Source organism: Bos mutus, chromosome 1 (assembly GCF_027580195.1).
Source record: "Bos mutus isolate GX-2022 chromosome 1, NWIPB_WYAK_1.1, whole genome shotgun sequence".
Taxonomy (NCBI): domain Eukaryota; kingdom Metazoa; phylum Chordata; class Mammalia; order Artiodactyla; family Bovidae; genus Bos; species Bos mutus.
Genome location: NC_091617.1, coordinates 70,076,578 through 70,089,992, shown reverse-complemented (window position 1 = coordinate 70,089,992; position 13,415 = coordinate 70,076,578). Strand labels below are relative to the sequence as shown.

Genomic DNA, 13,415 nt, shown 5'->3' with positions numbered 1-13,415 from the left:
AACATCTGGAAGTTCTCAGTTCACGTACTGTTGAAGCCTCACCTGGAGAATTTTAAGCATTGCTTTGCTAGCATGTGAGATGAGTGCAGTTGTGTGGTAGTTTGAACATTCTTTGGCATTGCCTTTCTTTGGGACTAGAATGAAAACAGACCTTTTCCAGTCCTGTGGCCACTTTGAGTTTTCCAAATTTGCTGGCATACTGAGTGCAGCACTTCTACAGCATCATCTTTTAGGACTCGAAATAGCTCAACTGGAATTCCATCCCCTCCACTAGCTTTGTTCGTAGTGATGCTTCCTAAGGCCCACTTGACTTTGCATTCTAGGATGTCTGGCTGTAGGTGAGTGATCACACCATCATGGTTATCTATTCATTAAGATCTTTTTTGTATAGTCCTTCCATGTATTCTTGCCACCTCTTCTTAATATCTTCTTCTGTTAGGTCCATACCATTTCTGTCCTTTATCAAGCCCATCTTTGCATGAAATGTTCCCTTGGTATCTCTAATTTTCTTGAAGAGATCACTAGTTTTTTCCATTCTATTGTTTTCCTCTATTTCTTTGCATTGATCACTGAGGAAGGCTTTCGTATCTCTCCTTGCTATTCTTTGGAACTCTGCATTCAGATGGGTATAACTTTCCTTTTCTCCTTTGCCTTTCACTTCTCTTCTTTTCTCAGCTATTTGGAAGGCCTCCTCAGACAGCCATTTTGCCTTTTTGTATTTCTTTTTCTTGGGGATGGTCTTGATCACTGCCTCCTGTGCCATGTCAGGAACCTCTGTCCATAGTTCTTTAGGCACTTTGTCTTTATGATCTAATCCCTTGAATCTATTTGTCACTTCCACTGTATAATCATAAAGGCTTTGATTTAGGTCATACCTGAATGGTCTGGGGTTTTCCCTACTTTCTTCAATTCAATCTTCTTGAATTTGGCAATAAAGAGTTCATGATGTGAGCCACAGTCAGCTCCCAGTCTTGTTTTTGCCGACTGTATAGAGTTTTGCCATCTTCAGCTGCAAAGAATATAATCAATCTGATTTCAGTATTGACCATCTGGTGCGTCCATGTGTAGAGTCGTCTCTTGTGTTGGAAGGGAGTGTTTGCTATGACCAGTGTATTCTCTTGGCAAAACTCTGTTAGCCTTTTCCCTGCTTCATTTTGTTCTCTAAGGCCAAACTTGCCTGATTCTCCAGGTTATCTCTTGACTTCCTATTTTTGTTTTCCAGTCCTCCCCTATGCTGAAAAGGACATCTTTTTTTTGGTGTGTTCTAGAAAGTCTTGTAGATCATAGAACCATTGAACTTCAGTCTGTTTGGCATTAGTGGTTGGGGCATAGAGTTGCATTACTGTGATATTGAATGGTTTGCCTTGGAAATGAACAGAGATCATTCTGTCATTTTTGAGACTGCACCCAAGTACTGCATTTCGGACTCTTTTGTTGACTATGAGGGCTACTCCATTTCTTCTAAGGATGAAGAAGATAATAGATATATCTGTTTCTTGCTCTGGTTTTTCCTCTCCTTTTTTTGCACCTTTGTGTGAACGTGAACCAGTTTTCCAAATCCATGACTGGTTCCTGGGCTTCTTCAACCCACCTAGAAACTGTAGCAACCTGGGTCATTTAACTGACAACACTCTTGATTAGGAGTACAGGCCAATCATATAACCCTATGGTTACTTTGATTTGATTTGGTTGTTTTTAAAATAATAGATATGAGTCATCTGAATTAAATTCGCCCATTCCGGTCCATTTAGTTCACTGATTCCTAGAATGTTGATATTCACTCTTGCCATCTTCTGTTTGACTACTTCCAATTTACCTTGATTCATGGACCTAACATTCCAGGTTCCTATGAAATATTGGCATCAGATATTTACAGCATTGGACTTTACTTTCATCAGCAGTCATATCTACACCTGGGCATTGTTTTCACTTTGGCTCCATCTCTTCATTCTTTCTGGAGTTATTTCTCCACTTTTCTCTAGTAGCATATTGGGCACCTACTGACCTGGGGAGTTTATCTTTCAGTGTCATATCTTTTTGCCTTTTCATACTGATGTTTAAGTTTGGGATAGTTGCTCTTTGTCATCCAAAACTTTAATTTTCCATTATTCAATGTACAATATTTTTGCAACTTAAGTTCCTGAGCATAATCCATGTTTTTTCAAGAATGTATTTTCCATGATCTGGGGGACATATTTAAGTATATTTTCTTGTGATTCTAAAGAACTTTCATATTCTTTAAAAATCCAAAAAAACTGTCAAGGTTTTGTTATTAATTTCCTGTCTCCTTTCTTTTAGCTTATTTTTTTAATTTCTACAAAATCTTTTCTAGAGTCGTGGATATCACAATCTTTACCACTTTTTCATAAGATTTATTTAAAAATGATATCATGATATCTGAACCCTAAGACTTTGGAAATAAAACCTACAGATCTCATTGTTAGCCTCTGCATTTAATGAAGATACAGAAATAACTGCACATAGTTTTTGTAGTCAGTGGTGTTAGACTAACTTATGTGGAACCTGATTTTGCATGGTGGCTTCAGAGACACAGACTTTAGGATTAAGGCCTCTAGGAAGGAAGAGGTTACACTGTTTCTTGCTCTGGTTTTTCCTCTCTTTTTTTGCACCTTTGTGTGAACGTGAACCAGTTTTCCAAATCCATGACTGGTTCCTGGGCTTCCTCAACCCACCTAGAAACTGTAGCAACCTGGGTCATTTAACTGACAATACTCTTGATTAGGAGTACAGGCCAATCATATAACCCTATGGTTACTTTGATTTGACTTGGTTGTTTTTAAAATTCATCTCAATAGTGCATTTATAGACTTTTAGGATGGCTCAATTCTCCAGATGACTTATCCTCTTTTATTGGGCCATTTTTCTGTGTAGATGCAAAATATGTAGTTGGAGGTAGTTTAAGAGCCTAAATTGAGTCTCTTTAACTTTATTTTCAAGGTAAGGGATCATCAGATTTAAGCGTACTCCTATAATTGTTTTTAAACATACTTTAAGTCATATAATTAACATAATAATATTACCTTTGCTTAAAAATAAAGGATGCAGAGTACATCATGAGAAATGCCAGGCTGATGAAGCACAAGCTGGAATCAAGATTGTCAAGAGAAATATCAATAATCTCAGATATGCAGATTAAGGCAGAAAGTGAAGAGGAACTGAAGAGTCTCTTGATGAATGTGAAAGGGGAGAGTGAAAAAGCTGGCCTGAAACTCAACATTCAAAAAATGAAGATCATGGCTTCTGGCCCCATCACTTCATGGCAAATAGATGGCGAAACAATGGAAACAGTGAGACTTTATTTTCTTCAGCTCCAAAATCACTGCAGATGGTGACTGCGGCCATGAAATTAAAAGACGCTTGCTCTTTGGAAGAAAAGCTATGACCAAGCGAGACAGCATTTTAAAAAGCAGAGACATTACTTTGCTGACAAAGGTCTGTAGAGTCAAAGCTATGGTTTTTCCAGTAATCTTGTATGGATGTGAGTGCTGAACCATAAAGAAAGCTGAGTGCCAAAGAATTGATGGTTTTAATCTGTGGTGTTGGAGAAGATTCTTCAGAGTCCCTTGGACTGCGAAGAGATCAAACCAGTGACTCCTAAAGGAAATTAATCCTGAATATTCATTGGAAGGACTGATGCTGAATCTGAAGCTCCAATACTTTGGCCACCTTATTCAAAGAATGGACTCATTAGAAGAGACCCTGATGCTGGGCAAGATTGAAGGCGGGAGGAGAAGGGGACGACAGTGGATGGGACGGTTAGATGGCATCATCGACTCAATGGATATGAGTTTGAGCAAGGTCGGGTAGGTGGTGAGGGACAAGGAAGCCTGGCCTGCTGCAGTCCATAGGGTCGAAAAGAGTCAGACATGACTGAGTGAACAGTAATGAGAAAGGATTAATAAAGACCCTCAAAGTCCCCTTTCACCATGCCCTCCATTCCTCCTCTCTAGAGGTAACTATTATCATTTTGACCTTTCCAGTGACTTCTCTATACATTTCTTTTCTATTCTGCACATTCTATTCTATTCTTTTCTACACATATACACACTTGTTTCCCTTGCATGAGGAAACTGAGACCTTGAAGGGAGACCTGTTGCAAATTTATTGAAGGAAAGCGGACTGGACAATCGTTTACAAAAACCTACAATGTGTCAGGCTCTGCGCCCAGAACTTTATTTGCACTAATGGTCCTGGTATTTTACTTCTGCTGGATGGACTGCCGCACTAATCAGTTTGGAAGTTGGGAAGCAGGTGCAAAAGTCGCTTCGGTGTAGTGATATAGGATATGTATTTTGATGCCAGTTGCAGGAAACCTAGCAGAGGGCTCCAGAGTTGCAAAAACAACAAAACACACTGTCATCCGAAGTTGGGTCTGTTAAAAAAAAAAAAAGCTTGTGAAGCTGAAACGCGAGACGTCTACTACTTACCAAGACCTTCGGAAACTTATCTATGAGATTAGTCTTGGAGCTCAAAGAAGGCACCAAAGGTCGCAAAGGATGCGGTGGCAGGCAGCAACAGAGCAGCCAACCCGGAGAGCCGAGCGCTCCCACCGTCTGCAAGTGCGCCTGCGCTGATCGCAGCGGGGAGGCGGGGCGGGGGCGGAGCTTGGGGTGGTCAATGAGCCTGCGCAAGCCGTGAGGCGAGTTGGGGGAGGGCGTTCCGTGTGTGTCTGTGTTGTTGTTCGGCGGCAGCGGCGGCGGCGGTAAGATGGCTGCCCACGGGGGCTCCGCGGCGTCGTCGGCGCTGAAGGGGTTAATTCAGCAGTTCACCGCCATCACCGGTAAGAGACGCGGTTACCGGAAGGTGGAGAGTGGGGTCTGGAGCGGGCGGCCGGTGTGCCCTGGGCTTCTCTTTACCTTCATGCATTCTTCCCTCGGGCTTTACCCACAGCTCCCGTCCTCCCTCCTGAGGAAGAAGCGACGACGGCGTCGGGTCTCCGGGTTCAGGCGGGAGACACCCCCCATCCCCGTGCACCCCGTACCTTCATTCTCGGTCTTCTCGCAGTGTGGAGGGAGATCTCCCCACCCCCTTTCAGCCTATACTCAGGGAATGGGCCGAGCCTATCCGCCCCCGCCGGCCCGGGGACCTGGGGGCGGGAGAGGTGGGGGGCCGCACCCGGGCCACCGCCCTCCTCCTTCATCATCATCTCCTCTTCTCTGTGCAGCCTTGGGGTGCAGCGCATCCCCTTACCTCTTTTCCCCTTTTTTCCACGGCCAGGTCATTCTTCACCCGTCCCTGGCCTGCCCTTCCCCTTTCTGGGCCCCTCGGAGCCATCGCTGTGGCCCTGGCGTGTTCGGGCCCTCCCGCCTTAACGGCGAGGCTGGAGGGTTCGGCAGCGCCTTTACCGATCTCGGGGGATAGGCCGCCAGAAAGCCGGAGGTGCTGAGGAGTACCCTCCAGACTGAGGTTTTAAGAAAAGAATGAGGGGGAACCCCCCCAACCTTAATTGGAAAGACCTGAAGGAATCCTTGGTGGCGTTTCCCACCTCCCCATAATAAAATAATAAAGACTGAAACGATGGCGCCCAGGCCTCCTTGCTGATAAAATAGGAATGACGGCAAAAACTTCTGTGAGACAAAATCGGTTTTTGGATGTCACTATCCCCTAAATCCTCGGTTTTTCTTTTCGTTTGGACCCCTGCAAAGGGCACACGCAGATCCTCTTACTGCCTGGAGGAAAGGCCCTAAGCCATTCTATGAATTCTCTGTGTCTTGTTCTTTCTGATGGTGCTGAACTTTTTTTGCATGAGTTATTAGAGGGCGGAGCAAATGATGAAGTTCTCTGTGGAGTGATTTGAGAGAAGAGTACTCCATGTGCCTGAGTGTAATTTTGCCGTTCTAGTTTGTCCTTTTGGAAGGAGGTCGGAATGTTAGCAGATCTATACTTTATCTGGTAGTTTGTTAGATGCAGGGAACATTGCCACTTTTAGTGTATCCAGGGTTTGATGTGCAGGCTGGTTAAGTGAAATTTTATATTTTAACCACTGCCGGTTGTTTGCGAGCTGCCGTTTCATGGATGGTTAAGGCTAGTTTTATTTTTTACTTTGCAAGGATGACTAGATGTTCGATGCATTGTCTAGCTTGTGGGCATGAAACATCAGGTCAAAGTTGATAAAATAAAATTTGTAACAAAATTAGGATGAAGAATGGAATGATAACTTTTCTTAATATTTTAAAATTGTGTTTGGAGTATTAGAGATACAATGCATTTCCCAGTGTGTAAGCAGGTCATTATTGGGAAAATTAAAAAATTATTGTCTATATAATACATTATGTTTATACAGAAAAATCTTTGTAGTGAATCAGATATCATTTCTTTAGATTTTCTAGAGATGGTTTAAGATGCCACCTATTTAATACCAGTTTTTTGGCTAACTGCTAACTACCACTTTAGGAATTCAGATTGTGTTAGACTTACATTATTTTTTTAATGCAGCATTTTTGGTAGGTGTAGACAAAACCCAAATGTGGTGAGATGAAGTGACTCACATAATTGTTTTAATTCTGTTTCTGTCTGCTAGTCTTCATGGCTCCTTTCCTGGTCACAGGCCTTTCTACTGAATCAAGTTGGAGACCCTCAGTAGACAGTGGTATATGGAAGTCTGCAAAAGGGAAAATACCTTAGATTGTTCTTAATGTATTATGGATTTCTAATAACAATTTTTTACAAGATTGTAATTAATTATTAGAAACACATAATTGGCCCCTTTAGTCATATATCTTAAAATTGGTGGGATCTGTCCACATACATTTTAGATTGTAATATTCATGACAAAAAGGTATTTGAAATTTATTATTGCTAGATGAATGAAACTGACCTTAAGAACTTATACTCTATTTCAGAAAGATTTTACTTACTTGGAAGCCCAACATTTTGATAAAAGCAATGCATTTTCAAAAATGTGAGTTAACCTCTTCTGTGGCATTTAGAAGTAGAAGAGAAAATTGGAAGAATTTTAAGTTTTATTTCTCACTAAATAGAACAAATTTCTCCCTATGATATGTGAGTATGAAATAGTGACTCTGACTTTTAAAAAGTACTAAAAAGACATCTAACATGAACTAATTTTGAAAAAAAAACCCATTCTCACAATAGCAATATTATTTATTTTACATATTATCTTCCAGTTCTATTTACATATTTATTTTATTTCTTAAATTACTTTAAAATTATTCTTACATCGTGGATCAAAATATATATAATTTAGAATCCTGAAACTTGATTAACATTACATCATAAACATTTTTCCTATTATTAAACTGTTTTATATAAGCAAATAGCCAGGGAAATGATGGTCTTCAAAGTGATCACACTGAGCAGTTTTGTACCTTTACTATTGTTGCCATTTGTATTATTTCAGGCTACATAGAAAACCATCCACTTGTTTTATAGTCTACCACATTTTGTAGTATTGCTCAGTTTGATCTCCCTTAATATTCTCATACATGGCTTTGAATGACTGCTGACTACTTTCAGAAGTTATATCAATTCTCAAAACCTGAGGAAAAAGTGTGTCACTGGATCTGAAGGTAATTCCAAAAGAACAATTTTTGAAAATGTTTTTGAATCATGGCAGTATCCCATTAACACCAACTTGGGCTGAGATCCAGCCATACATATACAGAATGCATAGATGTAACTAGAATAAATCATGAGATGAAGGATACATAGATGCTATACAGTGGGTAAAAATAAATAAACAATCAGAAAGTAAGACTGAAATGTGAGGGAATAGAAAGTGAGGCTTAGAAGAGTACGGGTAGTTGCTAGTATAGCATTCTTTCATAAGGCTTGGTGTATAGTAGGCGTTCACCAACCTTAGGAAATTATAGAACCACTTTACTTTACTCTTTCTTTAAAATTGTTGAATGAATCCATATTTGTTAAAGAAATTAGAAACTCTCGTATTGGATTTGTGGTCCATTTCCATTCATATTCTGTACAATATATTTTTCTTGGTTAGTATTTAAGTTCTCTGAAGAAAGGTGGTTGCCAGTGTTCTAGATATTAAAAGAAAACCCTTTGGAATTTTAAGAACTATTTCAAAGAATGTTAATGAAGTTTGAGTAGAAATTTAGGGAGGGAATGTATTTTGTTGAGTTGTCAATAGACTTTTACTAGTAAACTCAATGTTTATTAATAGGCTACCAAGTGCCAGGCATGGTTCAGGTCTTGGGGATACTACCATGAATAAGACGTGGTAAGGCTGTCCTGAATAAAGCTTAAAGGTTAATGGGAATACAGACACATAAATAGGTATTGTAATACATTGGAATCATGGTAAGGAGCAGTTAAGGTAGCACAAAGGAAGGAGATCAAGAAAGGCTTCCTAGAAGAAATAATTTCTTAGCTAAAACCTGGAGGAGAGATAAACATGTGCAGAGAGAGGGGCACAGATATACATATAGAAATAGGAAAGGAGAGACAATAGGTTGAGGGAATTGATGAGAATTCCCAGTGAAGAAGCATAGCTCCTGGGAGATGCAGTAAATGGGGTTGAAGAGGTAAGAGGGTACCAGGTTAGGTAGGGCCTTACAACTCATGTTAAGAAATCTTGGCTTTATTCAAAATGTTGTGGGAAGTTAGTGAAAAGTTTTAATTAAGGGAGTGACACAATCAGATTTGGGTTTTTTCAAAAGAGCTGCTTGGCTATAGTGGAAAAGAGGTTAGGCATAGAGATAAGTAGAACACTGTTAAAATAATTGAAGATACTGATGTCCTGAAATTAGATAAGGAAAGAAGTCAGAGGAGTCAGAATGAAGTTTAGGATTCTGTTTTCGACATCTAAGCATATCTAGTACAATTTGTGAAGATACAGAATAGTAGACGAGGTTTAGGGAGATGTTTAGTTCAGATTTAGATAAGTTGCTGTCTCTGGGACTTCCAAATGGGGCTGTTCAGTAAGGAAATGAATAGTTGGATCCAGAAAGAACAGTGACATCTAATGAGTCATGTTGATGGCAACTGAAGCTATAAAAAGTGGATGGCATCTTGTAGGGAGAGTGTCGTGTGAGACTATAACAGGCTATAAAGCTGAAGAAGCACATCAAACATATAGTAAAGAAGAAAGTGCAAAGACTGGAAGAAACTAAAGATGTAGGAGGAAAACCAGGAGACTGTGGTGGTATTTCAAACATCAGGAGTAGGGTAATACCTCAGACAGTATGTAGGCACTTTAGGAAACTAGAAATTATAGATTTTTCTTGGTTAGGGCTGGAAGACATCTTCGTAACCATACTGACCCATTTCTGAGTTAAAATGAGGAATTGAAGACCCAGAGAAGTAAAATGATTTAAGGTTATATGTCTAGGTCAGTGCGTCTCAAACTTATTTGTAGGAAGAATCCCCTCCTCCCTTTAAAAAAAATCTTTATTAAACAATGTATTTCTTTGGCCATGCCACATTCGGCTTGTGGGATCTCAGTTCCCTGACCAGGGATCAAACCCAGGCCCTCAGCAGTGAAAGTGTGGCGTCTTAACCACTGGACTGCCAGGGGGCTCCCCATTGACCAATACTTTTGTAAAACTACAACAAAAATTAATTGATTAAAAATTGAAATAAAAAGAACACATACAAAATATAAGCCTAAATGATGTTTTTTTAAAAAGATATAATTTGCATACAGTAAAATTTAATGTTTTTAGTGTATAACGTTTTTAGAAGTGCATACAGTCGTAAAGCCACAGTCAAGATGTAGGACAGTTCTAGCCTCAGGAATTTCCTCCTGCCCATTTGTAGTCAGCCCCTCTTCTTACCCGTAACCTAATGTTTTTGCCTATTGTCTTCTTTTCCAGAACGTCATATAAATGAGCAGTCCCCAACTTTTTTTTTAGCACCAGGGACTGGTTTTGTGGAAGTCAATTTTTGCACAGACTTGGGGAGCAGGAGATGGTTTGGGGATGATTCAAGCATGTTACATTGATTGTGCACATATTTCTAATCTCATGCCTGTGGCCTGGAGACTGGGGACCCCTGATATAAATAGAAGCACCATGTGTGGTCAGGTTTCTTTTGAGTCTGGCTTCTTTTACTTAGGATACTGCATTTGAGACTCATTCATGTCATTGTGGTATGAGTGGTTCCTTTTTATTGTGAATAATATGCCATTGTATGGATATACTGCAATTTGTTTATGCAGTGATGAAATGAATGGATAATTGTTTCTTGTTTGGGAGATTATATAAATAAAGCTGCTAAAAATGTTAGTGTACAGTGTATGAATGTAAGTTTTCATTTCCTTTAGATAAATAACTAGGAGTCGGATTCTACAATAGGTGCGTAATTTTAAGGAATTACCATATTGTTTTCCTGAGTCTTAACCATTTTACGTTCCTGTCAGCAATGTATAAGAGTTCCAGCTGCCCTTCTGGTATTTTTAATTTTCTATAACTATTTTAATAGATGTGTTATTGTATGGCATTGTGGTTTTAATTTGCATTTCCTTAGTGACTAATAATATTATTTTTTCATATGATAGTTTGCCATCCAAACATATTTCAAGCCCAACTTTATTTTATTAGAGACAAAAGACATAAAATTAATCAGATTGCTATGAAAGTTTCCATGTCCCCTGCATTGTAAGGTGTATTATTAACCACCAGGGAAGTCCCTATATTTATGCTTTTTTAGATTCTTTTCTCATACTGGTTATCACAGAATATTGAGTAAAGAGTTCCCTGTGCTATACAGTAGGCCCTTGTTGGTTATCTGTCTTATGTATAGTAGTGTGTATATGTTTATCCCAAGCTCCTGATTTATTCCCCGCTCCCCCGCAACCCGCGTTTCCACTTTGGTAACCATAAGTTTGTTTCCTGTATCTGTTTCTATTTTGTAAATATGTTCCTTTGTATTGTTTTTAAAAAAATAATTAGATTCTACAGCTGAATGATACTTTATGATATTTGTCTTTCTCTGCCCGACTTAATTTCACTTAGTATGATAATCTCTAGGTCCATCCATGTTGCTGCAAATGGCATTATTTCATTCTTTTTTATTGCTGAGTAATATTCCATTGTATGTTTTTGTGTGTGTTTGTGACATATCTTTATCCATTGCTCTGTCAGTGGATATTTAGGTTGCTTCCGTGTCTTGGCTCCTATAAACAGCGCTGTAGTGAACATATATCCTTTCGGATTATCTTTTTCTCTGGATATATGCCCAAGAGTGGAACTGCTGTATCATATGGTAGTTCTGTTTTTAAGGAACCTCCATACTGTTCTCCATAGTTACTGTATATAAAATAAAAAAAAAAATATTTTCTATTCCTCAATGCTTAAAAACTCCTGGATGGGAAACTGATGAGGAGGTTGAACTTGCATTTTACTTCTTGCAACTATCACTGACTCTCATTTCCTTGGTAGATTGGCTTACTTTGTTATCATTTCTAGGGGAAATGTAGAACCAAAAAGTAATCAATTTGTGTCCCTGTTATTTCTGTGCTCTAACCCTTTGGGAAAGAAAAGGTCTATAGAGGGATTTTTTTTTTTTTCCTTTAAAAAAAAAGTCTCTGTGACTGCTATACTTAGGTTCCTTGATAATAGTGAAGAGACTATTTGGGCATTAAAAATAGTGTAGAGAATAGGTATAAGGGACTACTAAAGTTTGGAATGTCTTGATCCTTCCAGCTGTGGTAGAGACATAGACTATATTATAGGTTTGGTGCTCTTTCTTATATTATGTCGTTAATAGGGAAAGTGTGAACTAAGAGGCAGCAAGCAACAAGGAGATGGCCACTGATAAATTGTGTGCCAAAGCTGGGTTGATGCCCTTTGGTGCCATTAGCAAGCGAAAGCATATGGAAAAGGTAATGGATAGGTAAAAAGTGCAAGTGGTGAGAAACAGTAAAGTGAGATTCCTGCTGTAGATATGATTACTGGGTTTTACAGACTGAATTTTTGTGTCCTTCTCAAAATTCGTATTTTGAAATCCTGATTACCCCCTTGCCCAGTGTCATGGTATTAGGAGGTGGGGCCTTTGGAAAGTGGTTAGTTCATGAAGGTGGGGTCCTTATGAACGGGACTAGTCCTTAACAGAGAGGGAAATGACAACCCACTCCAGCATTCTTGCCTGGAAAATCCCACGGACAGAGGAGCCCTATAGTCCATGGGGTCACAGAGAGTCGGACATGACTTAGCAACTAAACCATCACCACTGGTGTCCTTAAAATAGAGACCCAGAGAGTGTCTGGCCCCTTCCACCATGCAGGTACACACTGAGAGCGGAACTGTCTTACCAACCAGGAGGAGGACCTGCACTACACACCAAATCTGCTGGAGGCTGCCCTTTGACTTCCCAGCCTCCAGAACTGTGGGAAATAAATGTATGTTGTTTAAGCTACCTGATCTATGATATTTTTGTTACAGCAGCCTGAACAAACTAAGACACAGCAGGATTAAGCTGTCCTGCTGCTACCTATAATATTGAGACCTCAAACTAAGCCCAGAACAGCTTTATAGATAGTTTGAATCTGCAAGCTTCTTTGTTGTTGTTTTTGTTTTTTTGCCACAATATAGGGCATCTTAGTTTCCCAACCAGGGATTGAACCCATGCTCCCTGCAGTGGAAGGGCAGAGTCTTAACGGCTGGACCACCAGGAAGACCCTGCAAGCTTCTTTTAAAGGTCCCCCCTTCCCCTTTTAAAAAAGATTTGTTCTTCATTCTGAGTGTAATTAGAAGTTCAAATTTTTTTTACTGCTGACTCACCAAAAATTGTTACTACCTCTAAGTATATACATAAAACTTGTAACTTGATTAAATTTGTTTTATTGCTGTTCCTTTCCTCTATATCATTTAGTCCTCCTCACTTTTCCTCTGTCCTCTCAGTTAACTTTCTGTTCCACTGTTTAGCTAAGTGGAAGTATTTTTGGCATTTCGGCTAGAACAATGTTTTGTCCTATAGGTCTGTTCTATTCATTGCAGAAGATTTAGCACTTTTATTAGTGTCCTGGGGCTGCTACAACACATTAATACAAACTACATTGCTTAGCATAGTTACTCTTGCAGTTCTGGAGGCCAAAATTCTGAAATGAAGGTGTGAGCAGTCTTTAGGGGAGGAGGGACATTGTCCAGTCTTCTGAGGCACACCTGGCTTCTCTGTTAAATGCCAGCAGTACGCCCAACCCCCTACTCATGAAACATTATGGTATCTCACATTTCTAAATGCCTCTGGTACTTCCTGATATTAAGAACCACTAGAACCTTTAATTATCCTTCAGTTATCTTTTGTTTCTAAAAGGATACACTTCGTGACACAGCAAGTGATAAAACTTAGAATGCCTGATTATACAAGCACAGATGGCTCAGATAATATGGCTTTTTTAAAAAAAGTGAATTGTGTACTTTGCTTCTTGCTGCTGCTGCTGCTGCTAAGTCGCTTCAGTCGTGTCCGACTCTGTG

General features: G+C 39.6%; 1 protein-coding gene across 1 annotated transcript in view; it reads left to right on the top strand.

The window, feature by feature from the left end:
- The first annotated feature begins 4,647 nt into the window (after positions 1–4,647).
- UBXN7 (UBX domain protein 7) overlaps positions 4,648–13,415 on the top strand; it is a 53,671-nt gene continuing 44,903 nt past the window's right edge. Inside the window, exon 1 of the mRNA XM_005897811.3 lies at positions 4,648–4,801. Within this exon, the coding sequence (XP_005897873.3) occupies positions 4,729–4,801 (73 nt within the window). The 5' untranslated portion in view covers positions 4,648–4,728. The remainder of the gene's footprint in view (positions 4,802–13,415) is intronic.